Source organism: Podarcis filfolensis (genome assembly GCF_964270895.1).
Source record: "Podarcis filfolensis genome assembly, chromosome: 1".
In the NCBI taxonomy this organism is placed as follows: domain Eukaryota; kingdom Metazoa; phylum Chordata; class Lepidosauria; order Squamata; family Lacertidae; genus Podarcis; species Podarcis filfolensis.
The window spans coordinates 58,806,302-58,829,113 of record NC_139604.1 but is presented as its reverse complement, the minus strand read 5'-3'; the positions used below and the strand labels follow the sequence as shown (position 1 = coordinate 58,829,113).

The window sequence follows — 22,812 nt, the reverse complement described above, 5'->3', positions numbered from 1 at the left end:
AATTTCCCTTTAAAAAAGGGAAAAGTTGGCAGCTATGCCACCAGCGGCCTTCTGTTTATTCCAAAAATCTGCTCCAGATGCCCCCCCAACCCTCCAGAACAGACTTGGAGGGAGTTGGGGAATTGCCAAAAATTGCCTCCCTCCCTGTTCTGCTGATGGATACTTTCAGCAAAGTGCCATCCACTGAATCCCACCATCTATGAGTTTTAAAAAACAATTTCATAGATAAATATGTAATTTCCTACTGGTGAAAAAAAATGCCAGAAACTGGTTTCACCTTAACAGTAATATTGGACTATGGAGATAAAATGCAATACATAATAGGAATCATTCTTTTCTTATAAATGAGAACCTGCCGATAACAAAACAAAGTCTACAGGTAAATATATCGAGTAATTCACACCTTACAAACACAGGAGGGATTTATATGTGCAGGTTTTCAAGTGAATGATTTACTTCTCTTGATACATATTTGGGGAGGAGAAGGAGGGGGAGATATTAACTGTTTGCTATTACTTCTTTGCTGTATTTGTTTTACAATATCAGTCTGCTCAGAGCTTGATCCACAAGGAGGTGTACCAGTTAACACACACCATTTTCATTCAGTATCTCTAAAACACCACAGTAGCTTAGAAGAATTTTTGTTGCTCCTTAGACAGAAGTCTCATTGTTAAGTGGTCAAGAACAAAGAAGATTAAAATGTTTCTTGTATCTGATTCTTTTCTTTGTTTGCAACATACTGTGGCTAGGTTGCATAGTTTGATTTGTGGAAGGATGGGACTGCATTTGAGCAGAAAGTTAAAGGACCTCTAGTCCCCACAAACTCCATAAAGTCAAGAAGGCCTAATGAAAATTAATGTGCCTTGACCAACAGCAGTGAATCCAAATTTCCTGTGATACTGTATACAAGGCAACATAAAGAACACAGCATATTTTAAAAAACAGCATCAGGTTTAAAGAGATAACATCAATTCAACTGTCAGAGAAAAGGCTTCTCTAAATGTAACTAAACATATGAAGCATTATAATCTATGCAGAAGTTCTAGTAAATGTAACTGATTACAGTTAGTAGCAGCATCCATTCTGCACCAGGATACCTGGGACAAGCCAACAACATGGTTGAGCAAGAAACTGCAAATAAGGAGACAGGTCAAGGACATTTTGGATAATGTGAGGATATATGAACAAAGGAAAAAGATTTGTAATAGCACTGATTGGATGAATCTGGACAATAGTTTGGAGAGATGGAACAACTCTCATGGTATGTGAGCCTGTGACATACTCCAGGATCTTCTAACCTGAGACATTCTGTCTCCTAAGACAGACCAGTTCTGAAGCTTCAGAGGAAATATAACAAAATAATATAACATCACAAAGCACAGCAAATTGTACAATACTGCTTGAACTATGAATGATGACTGCTCGGTACAAGCAAAATATTTGCATATTTATCAGAAACAGAAAACCATGGTATCCATAACAGATATAGTCTAGAAAACATGTAGCTTATATTTTGAAAAATCTGTTGGGTTAATTTTTTTAACTTTTAGACTCAATCTTCTGCTAGACAAATATTGAAAAATATCCCAAACACAACTTTCTCTAACAGAACACTAAGCCTATTAACCAAGTGAACAGAACGCTCTGGACTTCAGACACTTACTGTTTCAGGGCAAGAAAATTTGCTGGATACATGGAAATTGATAAGATTATCACCCACGATTATATATGAGACACCATAACCATCATCAGCAACCTGTGGAAGAAGCATTTGGAGTGTGTTATTATACATTCATGTAAAAGCCTCTAATGATTTATCTTTTAAAATCCTCTTAAGAAATGGGCCATAGTAGAATAGACTTTGTTCAGATGTAATGATCAACTATGATTTATTGTTACAGGAATGAGCCTAGATGAGCCTTAGACTTGCATGCTCTCCCCTCCTCCCTTGTGGCACAGCCACAAACAGATCTGAAGCTTTCCCTTCTGTGTCTAATTAACCACAGTTTAGCATGTTATGTGAACCATAAATAGTGGTTAATATGAACCACGGTTTATTAAAATAAGCCAATTTCATTAAGGTTTGAACTTAGCTTGATTTGGTAATCCATAGGAAAGAATAGTTGCAGTTTGTCTGGTTTCAGAAGAGATGCTAAACACTTCTGATCTTTTCCTTGACTGTGCCAGAAAAGAGGGGAGGGGGGAGTCCCCCAACCCAAGACTCACCTGAGTACTTTCCCATAATGATAAGATGGTTCTAGAACACCCTGGGCACATATTCTGTATTAGCACCAAAGGTATTCTGAAGACGCTATGCCCATTAAAAAAAAAGTGGCAAATGTCAAGCTTCTATGTTTTAATGAATTATATATGCAAGGGTTCATGGCCCAAACTCAGAAGAATTATCAACTAAGTTCCTAAACAAACTCAAATCGGTATAAACCTTGCTTTCTCACCCCAGGTATATTTCCTATGACCACAATACTTAATGTATCTAGGGAGAAAGGCCTTGACCCACAGGGCAGTATGAAGGGAAGAGTTTGTTTGCTAAGTGTTTTCTGGGGCTCTGTTTATATAATCAGACATTTAGCATTTGCTTATGTGTTTTATTTATTTATTTACTTGCCCTATATTGCCCATCATCTGAAGATCATAGGGCAGTTTACAATATAAAAACACAATACCACAGTAACAAACAAACACAATCACATTCCTGCCCAGTTTAAAAGGCCATAGATTGTTTAATTAGCCAAAGGTCTAGGAGAAGAGGAATGTCTTTGTCTGGTGCCTAAAGATATGCAACAAAGGCACCAGGTGAGCCTCCCTGGAGAGAGCATTCCACAAGCACGGAGCCACCACAGAAAAGCCCTGAATGTATGTTTTACATACATTCTCAGAAACTTCAGTTAATACTAATATTGGGCTGTGGGGGCATTCAGTTTAATGGAATGACAATTTACCTAAGACCACACAGTAAGTTCATAATGTTCAATTTTATAATGAATGATTTTAGAGTGTTGTGTTGTGTTGTACTGTTTTATTGTTGTTAGCCACCCTGAGCCCGGCTTCAGCTGGGGAGGGCGGGATATAAATAAAATTTATTATTATTATTATTATTATTATTATTATTATTATTATTATTATTAATTGAAACTGCGGACTCCGCGGCTAACAGTTCATTTGCTTTGCCATTACACTAGCTCTTTTCCTCATAGAGATGAGAGATCAAGGTTTACAATGTCATGGTCCTATGACTTGCTGTGTCAGCTCATGGAATGCTTGCCCTGCCAGTTTGAGGATAATATGTTACACTGAAAGTGTTTTTGCTATACCAGGCAGGTATAACTGGCAGAAGTGTACTTAGGGCATTGGTGCTTGCCTCTCTTAAAGACAGATACCATTCAACTTACAGGCCCAAATCCTCCACCGCTGGATTCCATTTCAGGGTTCTTATTCAGATCAATATGCTGTTGGGGTGTCTGACTGGTTGAAAGTCTCCAGGGTTCTGCCAAAACCTGAGAAAATAAGCAGAACAGCACAGTTAGCAAGGGGTGTAGTTCTACCAAACAACCCATTCCTTCTTCTACAAATATTTTCTTCTTTTGAAGCACTGGGTCTGCAGTTTCCTAGTGGAAGCATGTCAGCAAGCAACTGTACTGTCACAATATTCTAATGTGCACCAGAATGAATGGAGATCATTAATTTTATTACTGTATATGCCACTTTCATGCCAAAATGTCTTCTGATTACACATCAGTGTGACTGGTAGATTACAGAACATGTCAATGTTCTTTGACAAAGAAGTGTGCTTTAGATTTTCACATGACGAGCAACAAAGAATGCTGCTCATTAAAACTACGCTGTGCTCCAGCAAGACTGTAACTCTGCCACTGAGCAGGAGTATTCGTGAAAATGGTGCTTTGTGGAAGATATTGAATACACCAAGGTTGATGCACATGTGTGTATGAATCATTGCACCATCAGATATTCCTGTTCCTAACTAGCAATACTAAGATTTACTTAGGGTACAACAGCTCACAGAGCTCTCTCAATATTGGATATATTTGTAATCCTTGTTTGGAAAAAAAATTGTTTAGGAAGCTGCTTTATATTGAGTTAAACCATTTGTCCATATGGCCGACTGCTGTCTATACTTTTAAATGTTTATGAAAAATATATTTATTGATCACATAATTATGAAACGTAAATCAGTTGTTTTAAATTAGGCTTAAATTACCTTCCTTTAAGACCCACAAAACTAGTTTCCTTCCATGCTTCAAAATGCCCAGAAACATGGCATCTCTTTGTACGTCAACCAATAAATACAGTTCCCACTTCTTATGTGATCAGTAGCACATTATATCACTACTCACCTCCTTAAGGAAAGGAGATTCAACAGCGAGGTATTTGGACACCACATAAAGGCAGAAAAGGTGGCGATCAATGCCGGAACCAGTCATGGCAAGACGATACAAGTGCTGATGATTATCAGCAGCAGCCTTGAACAGAGCACGCTTCTTTTCAATCTGAGGATTAAGGGAGGGAAAATTCAAAATGTTCATTTTAAAATAGCATTAGAGTAACCTGAAAGCCTAGAAAAAGGCAGAACATTATGGGCACATGCAGAGCTCTCTTTTAGCTTTCTCCGCCTTCAGTATCCGACTGCTACCGTATCCTATCACACTGCAAATGCTTTTTTAAATTCCAGGGATGTTTTAGTAACCCTGTTGAAATTCCTAATAAAGGGTAGTAGTAGGGACCAGGAACTAGGGAATCATGGAAGGGTACTGTTGTACATATACAGATATTTATGTACTTCTCTGGATTGCAGAGTCAACTAGCAAAATTCAAATGAATGGTATGTTCATTTAATACATTAATGGATCCCTTCATAAATTAATGGATCCTTTAATATTTCAGAGTAAAAGTCTGAAAAAATGTCCACATCAGTCAGTATGGCTGTGATATTTCAAGACAGTCTCTCAGACTTCGGATTGGTTTGGAGAATATGGACAGTTCTTATGTAAAATTAGGGTACTTGTGTATTTTGGACACAAACCAATGCAAAATAGTTCAGCTATTATAGGGTTGCCATATTTTAAAAGTGAAAATCCGGACACAAAGTTGTTGAGCTTCTTTTCAGTGAATTCCGCCTGGACACTGTTTGTATGGCAACCCTAAGCTATCAGAACTTTATCCTGGTGACTACAGATTCGTCATTATACAGTAAAACATTGATACATCCTTCTATAAATGCAACTACTATTCAAGATTACTAAAAACTTTAGGGCTTCACATAGGGCCTCTATGAAGTCAGTCACATTCCATAACCTGGGAATGATTGGCAGAATTTTAGTGCACATGCCAATTTTTAAAACATTCTATTACAGAAAATGTTTGAAATCAATTCACAGCTTATATTTTGCTCTCCCGTGGCATGATGAACACTACTTTTTTTCTCCACCTACTATTTGGAATAAGACACCAATAAAAAGAAAGCATTGATTTAATGTTGCTTGACACCCATTATTAACACATGACTGTTTAACTGCTTTAGAAATGAAAATGATTTCCATAACCAATTTTACTATTGAAAACAAAAACATCTTGAAGGAGTCAATGCTTGGGATCATGAGTCTGATTTAACAAAATAGCTGTACTAGTGGGAGGCAAGTTCCCCTTCCCTCATGCCCCACATCATCTCTGGGAAGGTTGGGAGAACTCTCCAGAACAGCTTATGGGGAGAGGGGAAGCAGAAATACTTGCACTGACAGAGCAACTGTATTGGCATGACGTTGAATTCCAATTGAGTCCTAATATAGAAACGTGTTTTTTCCAATTTTCTCAGCTAGAGCATTTCATCACTGACCACCAGATGGTGCAAATCAGAAATGTTTGTTTTCCCATCCTTGATTTCGCACTGTTATAGTAGCTTACAAATGTCTATTTCAAGATGCTTTATTTCAGAAAGGAAAAAACACACACAGCATAAGATAGCATGCTTATACAGTGGTACCTCAGGTTAAGTACTTAATTCGCTCCAGAGGTCCATTCTTAACCTGAAACTGTTCTTAACCTGAAGCACCACTTTAGCTAATGGGGCCTCCTGCTGCCGCCGCGCCGCCGGAGCACGATTTCTGTTCTCATCCTGAAGCAAAGTTCTTAACCTGAGGTACTATTTCTGGGATAGCAGAGTCTGTAAGCTGAAGCGTATGTAACCTGAGGTACCACTGTAAGACTTAATATGCTCTATCTCAAAGGGGTGAGAAATATTTCAGATAAAGGCAAAAGTTGGATTTTGCTGCAGCAGAATTTCTTATTATTTTCTTGTATTCCTTACAGTTTCTCCTAACAATGGCTCCATATGGCCTGATGGCGCCACTGTTACTGCTATGCTGGATAAGAAAGCAGCAATGTTTGTTTCCCAAGAAGCTGCATGCAACTGTACATAAAAATAAATGCAATGCTATAATTGATTGCTACATTAAACTCACACTTTCAGTTGGATCATCCATAGCTCGCACAAATTTGCATGACTGGACAGTACATGAACGAACTGTTTCTGTTCTGCCTTCTCTGAATAGGCGGGTCATTGATGCTTCATATGTTAAGCAGAATTTCCCCATGTCCTAAAAATAATTCAGAGAGAGATTTAGATGCAAGCAGCAAGTTCAAGCCCTGAGAAACACTGGGTACATGCGACATATGCTGAATTAACATAACAAATCAACAACCTAAAAATTATGCACCAAATTAATGACAAGGACTCATTTATAGTGTTGCTCTTTGTTCTGAGCATCTGATAGAAATACTATTTCTGAAGGAAATATTATTTCCCTCAATGAGTTCTGTGTTCTCAATGATCTCTGTTAGAAGACTGGCAAGCAACACATTAGCTGAATGAGTACCTGCAGAAAAGTATGTGTGCATTGTGTATGTGTCTCTCTCTCATGCATGCACACCAGCTTCATGGATTGTGCAGAAAAATATATGGGGCATGTATGTGTATGAGCACATATCCCACATATTGGTGAGATGCCATTATGCACCCAATAAGCAATACCTTGCATCACTCATGCCAGTGTGATATTCTACATGGCTGCATGGAACCAGTTTCCATAAACAGAGAAAGAACATGCATGTGTATGTAGGAAGACTTTCAGCACCATATTATGTTTCCTATTGAGACAAAGTATATCCAGTAGGGCTTAGTTTACAAAGGAGTATACTGTCAGCCCTCTAAACTAGAGTTCCCTAGCTTCTTAGATTTTCTTCATTAGGAAAAGCCATTACTACTCTGATGTTTGTCTACTGAGAAGTAAGTCCTATTGAGTTCAACCGGGCTTGCTTCAAGGTAAATCTGCACTGGATTGTCCCTGCAGTTGTGTTTTTCTGCATTCTTTCCAGATCTGCCATGTGCTTTTTGAGAACTGAATTCCATGTTAAGGATCTTCAAGGAGTAACTCTCTCAAAAACATTTTGAAAACCAAGGTATGCAATGCTGATTAGATCACTCATGTAAACATGCTTCTTCAAACCTATGATTCATTGAGAGCTATATGAGTAAGACTTGGCTTTTTTGAGAAAGCATAAGCATGGATTTGACAAAGACATAGGTTATTAATAATTTTGCAAGGAATGTGAGTTACAAAATTATTCTAGGGATCCATAAGTCTCTTTACTGTAGGCAACTGATATTTCCATTCTAGCTTTCCCACACAGAATTAGCCATCCTTTGTTAACTACCTTTTAATGGAGCAGTCTGGTGATGTTAATGTCAAAGCATTGCATCCCAGTATTTTCTGTGATGTCATGTTTCTGAGACTTTATTTGTGACTTTTAAAATATGGTACAATGCAACAGCAGTCCCAGCCTGTCCAGTGTAGGCAGGTGAAGCACCATGAATGTGTTTCAGAAAAAGAAGAAGAAGAAGAGTTTGGATTTGATATCCCGCCTTTCACTCCCCTTCAGGAGTCTCAAAGCGGCTAACAATATCCTTTCCCTTCCTCCCCCACAACAAACACTCTGTGAGGTGAGTGGGGCTGAGAGACTTCAAAGAAGTGTGACTGGTCCAAGGTCACCCAGCAGCTGCATGTGGAGGAGCGGAGATGCGAACCCGGTTCCCCAGATTACGTGACTACCGCTCTTAACCACTACACCACACTGGCTCTGATTGCCGTTTGCAGATTCAGCCCATTTTATTTCTTGCTTTTTGATATTGCTCACAGATAAGCTGAGAACTGCTCCTTAAGTTTCTGTTCCTGGGGAAGGAGACAGTCGCAGCACTTTAATTACCGTATTTTTCGCCCTATAGGATGCACTTTTTCCCCTCCAAAAATGAAGGGGAAATGTGTGTGCGTCCTATGGGGCGAATGCAGGCTTTCGCTGAAGCCTGGAGAGTGAGAGGGGAGAGCCCCAGCGCCAGCCCCACAAGTCAGGGGACAGAGGGAGGTGGAACGCCGCCATCCCGCTGTCTCCCGAAGTGGTTTGGAGGCTGACGGCGGGGAGACCCTGCCGCCAGCCCCGCAAGCTCCGGGGACAGTGGGGAGGCGCAGCGCGTCTCCCCGCTGTCCCCGGACCTGATCTGAAGGCGGGCAGCGGGGAGAAGAGCGCTTCTCCCCGCTGCCTGCCCCGCAAGCTCCAGGGACAGCTGGGAGGCGCAGCGCGTCTCCCCGCTGTCCCCGGACCTGGTCTGAAGGCGGGCGGCAGGGAGAAGAGCGCTTCTCCCCGCTGCCTGCCCCGCAAGCTCCAGGGACAGCTGGGAGGCACAGCGCGTCTCCCCGCTGTCCCCGGACCTGGTCTGAAGGCGGGCTGCGGGGAGAAGAGCGCTTCTCCCCGCTGCCGGCACCACAAGCGCCTGGGGGGGAAATAAAAATTTTTTCCTTTATTTCCCCCCCAAAAAACTTGATGCGTCCTATGGGCCGGTGCGTCCTATGGGGCGAAAAATACGGTACTAATTTCCTTGCATTATTATTTTCTCATTTATAATGCATTCTTTCATTAAAGAGAAATGAAAGGAAACCATTATTTAAAGTGCACACAAACACACAGATAGATATTTCTTTTATAAAGTATCTTATACAGAACACCATGCTGAGGATACTTACCCGGTAATGAGCAAGCTGCAGGGCAAGTTGCACAAATGCATCAGGGCTAGTCTTTGTTTTCTTCATCAATCCTTTCCCAAATGTGTCAAAAGGAAAAGAATGGAAATCCACATCCTCTGCTAGAGGCCTTGCCACGGCCAGGGACCTCTCAATCACTTCTTGGCACTAAACAGTAGCAAGTGTTACATCACAAAAATAGTTCCGCGCATTTTATATTTTCATTTTTATTATTAATTACCCACCCTTCACCCTGAGGTCCCAGGGCAGGTTAAAACACAGGATTAAAAACAGTTTAAGAAGATGAAAATTAAATATTTTTGTTTAGCAATTTAAGTTTGCTAGTTTCAAAAGTAACAGTTTCTTGCAGTTCACACAAATGGAAATTTGCCGTGAATCTAGTAAAAATTCTAGCATGGAAAGATTTATTAATTCTCTATTGTTCTGAATATAAAACCAGCAACACTTAAAAGAAATGTTTCTAGTCACCTGCCCCTCACTCCTAACCCCATTCTATTTACCAGTGCTGGACAGTTCCATTAGTTTGTTGTACAAAAAGATAACCCAAAATAAAAAAGCAAATACATTAAAAATATATTTTTATATGAATTCTGAAAAATGTTATGAGCGTACAAACAAATTGTACTACTTAAAAAGTACAATTTTGAAAAATGTTACTGAGTTATGCCAACAAATGTTGTCAAACACAGTTTAAATGAAGTGATGAAGTTACAGAAATAAGAGTAGAGCCTTTCTAATAAGCCAATGAAGGTCAGCATTTGGAATTGGGAAATATTAGCACTAGCCAAGCTAGTTCAGTATATCCAGAACTGCTTATGCAATTTAGACACATTCACATACATATTAAGGAATGTGTGAAGTGAAACCCTATGAGGCATAGGAATTCAGGCCTATGGCAAGTGCATGTAAAGACCTGCTGGATGAGGCCCGTGGCCCATCTAATCCAGCATCCTGTTCCCAGAGTAGACAACCAGGTCCCTGTGAGAAGCATGAAAGCAGAAGTGTATTTTGGAATGATCTAAATTTAATATTCCAGTAATGAGGACAATGGGCAGGAAGCAGAATGGCATGAGACCTTTGCCCAGGCAACTGTGGGAAGATCTGTGCCTCTTTAATGATGTAGAAGATTTTGCACAAGAAAACTTGGGCATGTAAAAAAAAGCATTCAAAGTGCTGGTTATGACCTATAAATCCCTGATACAGCTTGGGTCCAGGCTTTCTGAAGGACAGCATCTCTATGTGCCTGCCCAGATTCTGGGATTATCAAGGGAGGCCTTTCTCTTGGTCCCACCACCCTCACAGGCACATTTGGCAAGGGCCTTCTTGGTGGCTGCTCCTGAATTGTGCAACTCCATTCCACAGGAGCCTAGGCTGCCCCCCCCCTTTCCTGTTTTTGATTAGACAGGTCATTGGCCACTAACTGGTAAATGTTGCAGCATGGTCTTCTAATGGTGGGTGTTGTATATTTTCTTCTTTTGCTTTTAACTGGTTTTTAAATGGTTTTCTTTTGATTCAGTGCTTTTTGAATATGGTCACTTGTTTCAATAGTTTTTTATATATATATTTAGAACAGATTGGTGTGTTTTTTAGCTGAATCGTGTGTTTTTTTAATTCATGTTGTAAGTTGCCTACACTGGGAGAAAGGCAGGATATTAATTAATTAATTCAATAATTTCTGTGATCTGCATTTGAAAACAGATTAAAAAATAACAACAATTATAATGTGCAACACTATTGGGTTTTCTTCCTAGCAGATCTCATGAAAATACATTTCTTGGTTAATTTAAGTCCTAGCTAGACAATAGCTATCTTTACTGAAAAATGGACAGGTGAGCACTTCAATCAGCAGGATGAAAGTTGCAATATTGATCCAGAAGTGGCTTTGCACTTACTTCTTCAGGGATTTCCCACTGCAGTCTGGTAGGCATAGGAATGCCTAAAATAGCTTCTCCTTTGCAATGGCCATCTTCGGTGTAGCCCAGCTCAAGACAGTCGGAGGACATCACATTCTGGGAATGAGTTCGGGGTTGGAAGAGGGAAGCAAGGAAAGCACATCATTACATACAACATAAATACACTGGTGTTTATTCATAAATACATGAAACGTGCTTAAATCACTATAGTAAACCTCTGAGATTACAAAAACAGATCTAGAGGGGAAAAGAGGATCAGCACCCTTGTTATTGCTACTATTTTACAAAACTTATTGTACCTTGAGTTGTTTAAAATTGCCAACCTTGCCCTTTCAGCATTTGATACTTTTCTGCATTTAAGTGCACTTAAATCTCTTCTGATTGTTACTCGGATAATTTTGGGGGTGAATATGTGTGCACGGTAAAGGTGACCACCCCAGAAACTGTGGAATGGAAGCAAACACTGTTCGAGAGAACTCCTGATTCACCATTCAAGCAGGCCCAATGGTTTGGTTTAAGGGCAGAAATGTATCAGTCTGTGCTGGAACATGGGAACAGGCTTAGAAATGCTTTAGTCAAGTTGAAGCCATGCACCAGGCTGAAGAAGATACAAGGTTTATTAGTAGCTCTGAGTGACCTCCATGAGACTCCCGACACACTGATAAGGCTTAGGATCACGTCAATGCCTAAAACAATGGAAAAGTGTTTCTATGTTTACCCTGTGGCCTATCATTTGCCAATACAGAAAGAAATTTTAGTTGTGAGCTTGGGGGGCGGGCGGAGATAAAGGAATCTGAGCAACAAAATGTTTCACAGACATTAGGGAACAGAGATAAGTGGTCTTTTCTTCTTTTGACTTCATCTAAGCTTCGTCTTAGTTCTACAGAAGAAGGCTTTTCTAATGTATTTTTGCGCTGTAACTTTTCTCTTCTCTGGAACACAGAGAGAAGAAAAGCGCTTTTAGATTCCATGCCCACTGCTTGCAATAACGTTACACTGACCTAAGCTTTTTAAGTACTGTACCAAGTTTAATTTTGGTTTGCCTCCACTTTGAATAGTCACACACTCACCTCCCAAAGATGGCCAACAATAGGAGCATCTGCCCAAGAATGTTCCGTATTCAGGCCCATTTTAGCATTCTTAAACACTACAAGAGTGAATGACTTGTCAAACCACCTATAAGAGACAGAAAGTTCCCGCAACATTGTGTTACTGAAAGCTATACCTTTGCAAATAAAGACTTGCTATTTACCTAAAAAGAAAAGTTAGATTTACCATACATTTTTAGCAGCAACTTCAAAGTGAAATGAGTAACGAACACAAGGTTGATCAGTATGAAATAAGAACTTGTGAAACTTAACATACATGATATGAAAGCCATGTAGGCTCTGGGCAGCTGAAATGAGCAGCTGCATCACATATTACAAAAAATAAAAAGCATGTAAGATTAGTTAACATAGCAAAATAGTTTGTTTAATCCATGTTTTACAACAGGCAAATCTACAACACGGCCATTCCCTCTTCCCAGGAAGTGTATTCTGAGGTGGAAGGGGCTAGGGAATTCTTAGTACCCTCACCAAGAAGGGACAATCCCTGGCAATCTCTGAGATAAACTATGTAGTTATATGTAGGAAACACATATTTGTAAATAAATATCCAGGGGCACTTCACAAAAGGTTAGAAATGCGACATTCATCAAATGCTTAAAATAATAATAATCCAGAGCTAAGAAAAATATCACAAACACATCTCATCTATAAAGAAGAGAGAAAAGAATTATTGATTTAAATATTTTAATGTTCCTTAGGTGAAATATGTAACAAACTATATTAAAGCAAGTTATGCAATTCATACACACGGCACTGAACAAAAAAACTGTTTTGTTTGTGCCACTTTGATTCACAGTGTAAGAGATAATATAGTAAGCCCACAACTTACGTGAGGGTTATGTTCCGGCGATTGCACCTAAAGCCAAAACCATGTACATTCAAAGCACACTGGGTTCAATGGCGAGTGGGATTGCTAATGTCATTTCCTCCGGAACCCCACCCACTTTCCACCCCCATTCATTCATTCATTTAGTCCGGTACGTAAAGCTGAATGTGCACAAGTTAAATGTGTGTAAGCTGTGGGCTTACTGTATCAAAGTTCCAGGATAAAATATAAAGCTACCACTATGTATGAACAAGGCAAGCAGGACACATATATAAAAAAGTGAAAGATCATGTCTGCTTCCCACACCCCAAAATACCTGTCATAGCATTTGCCATGTAGAAGTGCCTTTGCATAGGTATCCATTGATGTCACTGGATCCTCTTCCCTGTAACCCTGAGCAGTGTCATCCAAAGTCACAAAAAAAGCTGCCTTTTCAACAGCATCCAAAGACTGCTTGTTCTTTCCGCGGGCAAAATATGTCTGGCGAGCCTTAGCCCAAGGTACTCTGCCAGAAAAATATAAACAGAGACATTATGCCAAGTCAGTGAATGCAACTAACCTTACAACCACCCTCTTTTAAATCAGATTTAAAATAGTGCAGAGGAAAAAGAAGAACCAATACACTCTGAAGGTAAAAAATGCCATTTCCACAGATAGTGAAGTCTAAAATGGAAGGTGCACACAAGCTCTCTCAAGTTTATATAGATACACTATTCAATGGCTTAAGATATGATAGTGTCTCTGGGCAGGTTCAGATGACCTTTATCCCTAGAACTTCTGTGTGCAGCAAGTTCAAGCACATGTCTCAGGCTTCTGAGTCTCCAGCCCTGCTCCTCTAAAGATGCACAGAATGCTATCTGAACACAAAGATCCCATGCTCAATGTGGAATCTCCCTATCCATGCATTACAAGTCCGAGATCCACAGATGGCAAGTACCGGGTCCTCAAAAGGTTACAAAATTGTCCAGACCACTAAACACACTGTATACTTGCCCTCCCAAGAAATATCACTGGGTGTAACCAGCAAATTCTACAGTGCAACTATTAATAAATTGTTTGTAACCCTCCTCAGCTTGAGAAGCCCAGATACACTGTGCTAAGATGTCAGTCAGTTCATCTTACAATAGTATAAATACAAAAGCACTTGAAGACTATATGGAACAGACTATACAGAATAATAACAGGGATAGTCAGCAAACATTTAGGCAGCTATAGATGAACATGAGTTTGACCAAGCTGCGGGAGGCAGTGGAAGACAGGAGTGCCTGGCGTGCTCTGGTCCATAGGGTTACGAAGAGTCCGACACGACTAAATGACTAAACAACAACAACAAGCAGAAAAACTCTTAAAGCTGAAAGTAGCCCCAAATTGTTTTCCAGTTTTGAGAAATGATTGGCAATTGTTTTGGGGTGTCATACCTGTCTCCTGCCGTAAGAGCAGCTAACTTCTCTTCCCCTGGCTGGGGCTCTGATTTGTCATCTAGAATCCACTGCATCTGCTGTTCAATCTCCCGGGGTTTCAGCAGTCTGCCATCATAGTACAGCCATACTTTGTAATAGCATCCCTTATGGTACACAACAATGTGCTTGCTGTCTTTTATATGCTGGATAGTGTCTAGAATTGCAACCCAAAGTTTGGAAATGAGCAAAGATTTCCGTAATGTTTAAACTTAACATCTATGGAGTGCTCAGCTCCAAACTGCATACATTATTTCATTATTTCACATCCGGAGTTAGGATGTCATCCAACGATGTAGCCTCATTCACAGAAGGACTTCTGTTTTGCAATGGCACTTCGCCTCCCAATGCTCCCCATGTGCTCACCCCAAAATCTGCTCCAGAGGACTGGGGAACAGGACAGATTTGGGGGAAAGGGAGAGGGAGAAGCTCCACTGCAAAAGCATAAGCCCTTGTGCAAATGGGATGACTTCATTGGATGCAACCTGTAGACTTACAGCTGTACACTATTTGTTCATGAATGATGATATTCATGAAGAAGATGTCCAATATTAAAACAAGTACTGTGCTGTGCCAAGTTGTCATTCTAAACTCTGCAATCTCCTATATGCACAGGCAGCTTTCTTTTCCATACCTCATAGCATTCAAATAACTATTCTGGAACCTTGGCAGCTGAATGGAGTTAGGTGCAGCACTGCATTCCAGTCAAGCACCAATCAACACACTTGGAAAGCTAAGCTGAGTAGACTGTACTATGGACATTCTGACAATGAAAATATATATATTTTGAAACACACGTATCTATACTTTTACTCAAAGCTGTATCTGTATTCCTGCTTGCTATTCCCCAATAATAGTAGTAACGATTCCAACAATCACTGGTTAAGGAGAGTCCTCTCGTGTGACTTTGCCACTCTTTTTTCTTTCTTTTTACATGGAAAGTAAACGGAAGTGACCACATGGGGAAATTGTTCCTCATATCAAAGCCAGTAACTAGTTTTCTCTCTGAAGTTTTCAAGTGTTTTCTAACAAACCTTGATACGGAGCTTGATAGTATGTCCAACTATGACTGAAGGTAAAACTACATATCCTAAGATAATTTAACATTCTATGGGCTATATTCAACTAACTCACTGTTCTAGCGTCAGTGGCATTTCCCTCCCACAGGGGGATGAAACCTATCTCCTTAGTGGTACACTGAATACAAGCCTATGTTCTTTTTACAGTCAAGGAAAGTAAATGCAATAAAATTCAAGCTATGGAAAAAAAAGAGATGCAGATATCAAACCTTCAACCAGGATGCAGTATAGTAACCGGAGAATTAACTATCACACAGAAGAAGCTTACTTTGTAGAAGTAATACATTCAAAATAAAGCCAGAAATTTGCACTTCATTGTCAAATTTTGATCACTATTTGTCATTACCAAAAGAACAGCATGCTGAGCAAAGCTTTAAGATAAATGAGTAATGAAATTAGATATATTACCAAGAACATTAGTAGTGATTTTAGGTAACTGAGAGCATATTCGAAAAAAGTTTGCTTATTTTCTGTGATTCTATTATTTAAAAACGGGGCAAAATGTTGGGCTTATTACCAGTTGAATTAATAACTGCATTATGAAGTGTTTCATGGCGCTTTTGCAAGGTCCAGTTCAAGGAAGTATATGAACCATCTGAGTCTGTTTCTATGCACAAGCTGCGTTTTTCTCAACTAAATTATTTCACATTAGAAGACATTACATTTGTCATAAGGCAGATCCAGTTTCTTATTAACATTAGAAAATTAAAATTAATACACCTTTACCTACTGTATTTTTCGCTCCATAAGATGCACTTTTCCCCTCCTAAAAAGTAAGGGGAAACGTGTGTGTGTCTTATGGAGCGAATGCAGGGGGGAGGCAGGCAGGAAAAGCCCCCTTTAAGGAGTGCGCGGCTCTTGCGGGCTTTTCCCCAGGAGGGAGAAGGGACTGACGCGGCCAGTCAGTCCCTTCTCCCTCCTCGTAGAAAAGCCTGCAGGAGCAGCGCACTCCTCAAAGGGTGCGCAGCTCCTGTGGGCTTTTGCGGGAGGTGGGGGTATTGCCATAGCCACCCGCAGCCCCTCTGGCCGGAAGAGGCTGCGCGCGGCTATGGCTTCTTTAGCCGCATGCAGCCTCTCCTGGCTGGAGAGGTTGCCCACGGTCTTGGCTTGTCCTATAGCTGCGCGCAGCCTCTCCCCGCTGGAGAGGTTGTGCGTGGCTAAAGAGGAAGCCAAGACAGCGAGCGGGATCCATCTGGATGGATCCCGCTCGCTGTCTTGGCTTCTTTGCTCTTTGGGGCTGGGGGGGGGGGAACCCGGGCTTCCCCTGGCAGCCCCAGAAGCTCTGGGATTTCCCCCTCTAAAAACTAGGTGTGCCCTATGGTGCGGTGCGCCTTATGGAGCGAAAAATATGGTACTTTTCTTACTCTGGTTTGACAGGCTACCTCCCACCTTTGCCCTATTTGAGATAAACTGTGCAGATGAAGAGATCTGAAATAATATTTCCAGAAAATAAAGGGGAGCCCTGCTATGCATGTCTATAAAAGGGGTGGGAAAGAGGAGATGCTCACATTATTTTCTTCCCATTGTAATGAGGCTCAGCTAAAAGATCTCACCACATGCAAAGCAAAGAAGAAAGAAGGATCAACAGATACAAAAGCAGAGTAATTCTAATGGTGAAATATTCTCAGAACCATTAGAATTACTCTGCTGTTGATTCTCTGCTGTTGATCTGTTGATCCTTCTTTCTTCTTTGCTTTGTGATCCTTATTCCCTTATTGTGACCCAGCATGTGCAGCACTGGGGGGAAATGGAACCAATCTCTCAGCATCAAGAACTATTTTGTTCTTGACGAACACAATTTTATCAGTAGAAAACAAGTTCATTAGAGAAATATTTTAAGAATGCATTCCCCGTTTGGGGTGACTTCACATAATGACCCTTCACCCCATTCCTGCAAGCCAATTTTAACACACCATGTGAAAGGTATTCATCGGCTTCATGAAAATCTGCTCTCTTAAATCTATGGGGAGAGGTGTTAGTCCACCTTTCACAAAAATGGAGCATAGAGTTCCAAGGCTTTCTCTGTGGTAGTACCTACACTCTGGGGTGTATTTTGATCAGAAGCTCACCTAGCCACTTCTCTCATTGTTTGGTGGCTGGTTAAAACCTGACTCTTTAAGAGGGCTTTTTAGTCACAGCTGAAGGTTTCTTGAATTGATATTATGCTAATATATTTAGGACCAGATTTTTAAAAGTGCATTTGTGAAGTATTTTTAAGAAGTATTTTTATATCATCATTTTTATCATGATTTATGAAGTACAGTATACCACTTTGAATTTAGTTTTGGCAACACAGAAGAGACATAGAAATGTGATCTACAAACCAAAAAATACATTTAAATGATTCAACACCTGTTCAGGAACACACACACACACAAACAGTTCTAGGAAGTGACAGCAAATGGGAACAGATTCCTGTACCAACTCTCATCATTCATTATAATACTCCTCAATGTACTTAGTAGTGCGTTTGCACAACACTGAAATGGTTCATAACTTTTAAGAACTGGATCTTATTAGCATATTATAATGCAAATTATGATGATTTCTCTGATGGAAAAATCACACAGCCTCACAAGATATGCAAATGTTGTAGGCTTAAGTTATCTGCTACATACATAGAAGATTAGGATGCAAAAGTGGGGAGGCAAAAACACTGACAGGATTGACAGGACTAACACTGTACCTGTCTCTGTGCCTGGTAAACGGCAAGTGTTGAACAAACGTTCATACTGAGAAGAGCACATTGGGATGGCATTGTAAATCATAAGCTGAAAGGAAAAAAGGAAAGTCAAAGAACCCATACCGGGTAGCAAATCATTTCCCGGGAGCACCTTTATTTTTATTTTTTTAAAGAGAAAGAACAGGGACAGCACATAATCATACAAGGTGAACCGGTGAGCAAGGTATTTGAAATGTGGATCAGGATTTTATCAACAGCTGCCACATATTTCAAGTGTACAAGTCACTCCATTCTCCTTGGGCTGCACACACTGCAAATATGAATGTTTGTTATTAGAATGGTATACTCAAGAAGAAATTCTGGAAGTATTTCAATTCTTTGATGTTCCTTTTCTTCAGCTGATTCAGCTTACCTGTTTCCTCTCCAGGAATACGGGATGTATTAAACATCCTCTCCCATTGTGCTGAGCAGAGTGGAACAGTGGATCCCATCAGAAGAATCTATGCCGCAAACGAGTGTTATGATTGCGTTTCACAAATGGAGTTAAGCACGTGAAGAAAAAAACACGTGTGAATCAGAAAGAATGCCAGAAAATTTGCGGATCCTTGGGGCCACTTCACGTCTCATTTCCACAAGAGCAAATTGTGGCTCACCAACCTTCATCAATTAATATGCATATTCCACGGCATGTAAAGGTAAAGCGACCCCTGACCGTAAGGTCCAGTCACGGACGACTCTGGGGTTGCAGCACTCATCTCGCTGTACTGGCTGAGAGAGCCGGCATACAGCTTCCGGGTCATGTGGCGAGCATGACTAAGCCACTTCTGGCGAACCAGAGCAGCGCACGGAAACGCCGTTTACCTTCCCACCGGAGTGGTACCTATTTATCTACTTGCACTTTGACGTGCTTTCGAACTGCTAGGTTGGCAGTACACGGCATGTACACACATGCAATTTCCCTGCAGGAGGCTTTATGCTTCTGCATTTTCAGTATGCCAGCTTCCAAAATCCCTTTTATTATTATTTTCTCCCTAGACCTCTCTCTCGTCTGCCAATGGTAGAGTCTGCAGAAGTTCTTCCAATTGCTCTTAAGCTGCCATATACATTCCAAAATTTATCCCTTTTCTGCACCCTTCAACATTATGCTGCTTTGTGTTCATACCAATCAAAATGAGAGCTGCCACTAAGATTTTTGTAATCCTTTAAATGTCATCATTTCCAAAATCTGCGATCATTTTCAAATCTCTTTTAATAGACTTTATCTGTATCCGTAATACAGTAAAGATTCACTTTCCTGGCCCCAGGTGCCACTAAAAGGTGCCACTAAAATGCCTCCTACAAAGAAATATAGAAATCACGTACTAAAACTGAACAGGAAGAGTAGCTTTCCTTATATAGACTGTTCATGGAAACTTGAAAGGTAGTCCACTTTTCAAGTGGCCCTGCTCCATGCACAGGACAGAATTCTCCATATCTGCTGTGAGAACAGGGGGAGAGTGCCCTATGGCTTGTAATGAATAGGAGTATTGAATGAACATATTACAACCCCTCCCAAAGTTCTGGAGCCAAGATGGGAATTCTATTGGTATCAGCTAGGCAGCATTAGAAGCCATGTTGAGTCCAAAGAAAAAGAGTGGGACCGTAGCCAAGGGATCCCCACTGGCTTGCCCTTTAAACCAATTTTCATTTGCATCAATTTGTTCCCCAGCAATTCAACCACCTCATGGTTTCACTTGCTTGCTATGGGATGCACATTTAACTGTGGTGGACAAATCATGTCTTACATTTGATAGTAGGAGGCTTCATTCCTCCTCTGAGTTACTTTTAAGCAAGTAATGAGGCTTTTCTTATTTCCATCAGACCCAAAAGTGTGACTATTTTTTTTTAAATGTACATACTGGCTGGATTTGTTGTCTGTCCAGTTTTCTTCTGTATAGCAGTATGGAATGGATAGCATTGCCAGCTCTAGCTGCCTGTATACTGGTAGGAGTAAAATAGAGGAAATCCTAAAGGATAAAGAGAATGGACAGGGATGAATGTTAGCAGAGCCGTATGTGCTCAAGAACACAAATGCTATCACAAATGCACACAACCCTACTGCTCACTGTTGAAAGCTTCGCATGTATTTATTTTCATTTATATATAGTTCACACAACACAACAGCACCAGCTGCACACAAGCTTCTACTTTGTTAGGCCTTTGCTAGTAGTCACTGTCTTATTCACATGTAATAAAGAATATATTACTTGACTTCTGTTGCACCAAAGTGCATGTAGAGTTGCAAGTCAGTATGACATTCACTGAAAGTCATCTTCAGAAAATATCTTCTACCTTATTAATCAAGACACCGACTTGGTCTACACATCACGCTAAGGCAAACCATGGCTTAGTGTGAATGTATGAGCATATGTGCTCCCAGAGATGAGACGGGAGTTGCTTCACTCCACCCTGGTAATTTTGCTGCTGAGATTCATGGAGTTAAGCTATAGCTGTCCAAAAATGGGCTCATGGCTTTGCTCTCTCCAGACTAAACAAAAGCTGTAACCATGGTTTGTCCAGGAAAGCCATACTGCAAGCCTAACACCTTAAGCTAAACCTAGGCTTAGTTCAATGTTGTACAGCAGCAAAATGACTAGGCAGGAAGGAAGAGGTTGAGATCCCCACGCCTGGGGCTCACTCTTGCCACAGTTTGGCTTAGTGTGACATGTGAACAGGGCACTATCTAGTATTCTATTTCCAGTCCTCAGGGAGAGTTCCTGAATTTATGTAGTCAAAACATACATGGACAAGAAGGAGCTATCAGCAGATGACATATAATTAAAAACACAACTTAACAGGATAACCCTCCCTTTCAAAACAAACAAACACCCAAGCCAAATGCGGATGGACATGGAATACTGACTGACCCTTGTGGAATGTCTTGCAAAACGCTTTGGTTAGCAAAACTGAAAATGAAAAAATCCTATATACAACAGTTCCTCGAGAAAAATGGGCTGAAAAAGATTTCGTTAGAAAGTAAGACAATTTTGAACCAGGAGATATCAGCACAAGAAATAGAAGATGCCATTCAAGGTATGACGCTGGGCAAATCCCCCGGACCGGATGGACTGACTTCCAAATACTACAAAGTTTTGAAGGAAGGCTTGATACAACCTCTGAAGGAAGTCTGCAATGAGATTATGGAGGGGAAAAGGGCACCCGATACGTGGAGGGAGGCTTACATTACACTTATACCAAAGACAGAGACTGAAAAGACCCAACTTAAAAACTACCGACCCATCTCGTTATTGAATGTGGATTACAAAATCTTTGCTGACATTTTAGCAAAGAGACTGAAAAGAGTTTTGATGGAGGAGATTCATGGGGACCAAGCGGGTTTTCTCCCAAAAAGGCATTTGTCGAACAATGTAAGGAATATAATTGACATTTTGGAAAAGCTGGAAGTGAATATAAACACTAAGGCTGTTCTGATATTTGTGGATGCCGAGAAAGCCTTTGACAACGTTTCTTGGAGTTTTATGTTGAAGAACCTCCGGGGGATGGGGGTAGGCCAAGGGTTTGAGAATGGTATAGGTGCAATATACTCTGAATAGAAAGCAAAACTAATTGTAAATAATGTGGTTACAGAAGAGTTCAAGATTGAAAAAGGGACACGTCAGGGGTGCCCTATCTCCCCACTACTTTTTATATCGGTCCTGGAGGTTTTGCTTAATATGATCAGGAGGGACCAGCTGGTTAAAGGGATTCAGGTCGGAGCTAAACAATACAAATTGAGAGCATTCGCAGATGACTTAGTACTTACATTGCAAGAGCCAGAAGCTAGTACGAAAAGAGTTTTGGAAATAATCCAAGAGTTTGGTCAATTGGCAGGATTTAAATTGAATAAGTTAAAGACAAAGGTATTGGAGAAAAATTTAACACAGATTGAAAAAGAAAGGTTTCAGAATGAGACAGGGTTGACCGTGGTTAAAAAAGTGAAATATTTGGGTATAAATATGACAGCTAAGAATGTGAACCTATTTAAAGACAATTATGAAAAAACTTGGACAGAAGTGAAAAAAGATTTGGAGATTTGGTCAAACTTAAAGCTTTCCTTGTTAGGTCGAATCGCAGTTATAAAAATGAATGTATTGCCAAGAATGTTGTTTTTGTTCCAAGCATTACAAATAATGGAAAAAATGGACTGTTTCAAGAAGTGGCAAAAAGATATATCTAAATTTGTCTGGCAGGGCAAGAAGCCCAGAATTAAATTTAAGATATTAACGGATTCAAAGGAAAGAGGGGGGTTTGCCCTGCCAGACTTTAAACTTTACTATGAAGCGGCAGCTTTCTGCTGGCTGAAAGAATGGCTGCTTCTTGAAAACACAGACATTTTGGATTTGGAAGGTTTTAATAACATTTTTGGGTGGCATGCATATTTGTGGTATGACAAGGTTAAAGCACATAAAAGTTTCAAAAACCATATTGTCAGAAAAGCACTATTAAATGTTTGGATCAGATATAAAGATTTGCTGGAAAATAAAACTCCAAGGTGGCTGTCGCCAATGGAAGCTAAGGCAGTTAAAAAGTTGAACATGGAGTCGAAGTGGCCAAGATACTGGGAAATCTTGGAAAAGGAAG

General features: G+C 40.3%; 1 protein-coding gene across 8 annotated transcripts in view; it reads right to left on the bottom strand.

Moving 5' to 3' along the window:
- Positions 1–22,812, bottom strand: part of CPT1A (carnitine palmitoyltransferase 1A) — a 48,592-nt gene that overhangs the window by 2,566 nt on the left and 23,214 nt on the right. For 4 of the 8 annotated variants that reach the window (XM_083600490.1, XM_083600491.1, XM_083600493.1 and 1 more), the window contains exons 8-18: positions 20,091–20,198; positions 18,196–18,280; positions 14,392–14,587; positions 13,290–13,478; positions 12,109–12,214; positions 11,018–11,134; positions 9,108–9,272; positions 6,495–6,629; positions 4,374–4,526; positions 3,411–3,515; positions 1,664–1,756 (exon numbers count right to left, since the gene is read on the bottom strand). In XM_083600490.1, the coding sequence (XP_083456616.1) occupies positions 1,664–1,756; positions 3,411–3,515; positions 4,374–4,526; positions 6,495–6,629; positions 9,108–9,272; positions 11,018–11,134; positions 12,109–12,214; positions 13,290–13,478; positions 14,392–14,587; positions 18,196–18,280; positions 20,091–20,198 (1,452 nt within the window). Of the gene's footprint in view, positions 1–1,663; positions 1,757–3,410; positions 3,516–4,373; positions 4,527–6,494; positions 6,630–9,107; positions 9,273–11,017; positions 11,135–12,108; positions 12,215–13,289; positions 13,479–14,391; positions 14,588–18,195; positions 18,281–18,604; positions 18,693–20,090; positions 20,199–22,812 lie in introns of all 8 variants that reach the window. The other 4 variants (XM_083600486.1, XM_083600489.1, XM_083600487.1 and 1 more) reach the window with 1 other exon arrangement.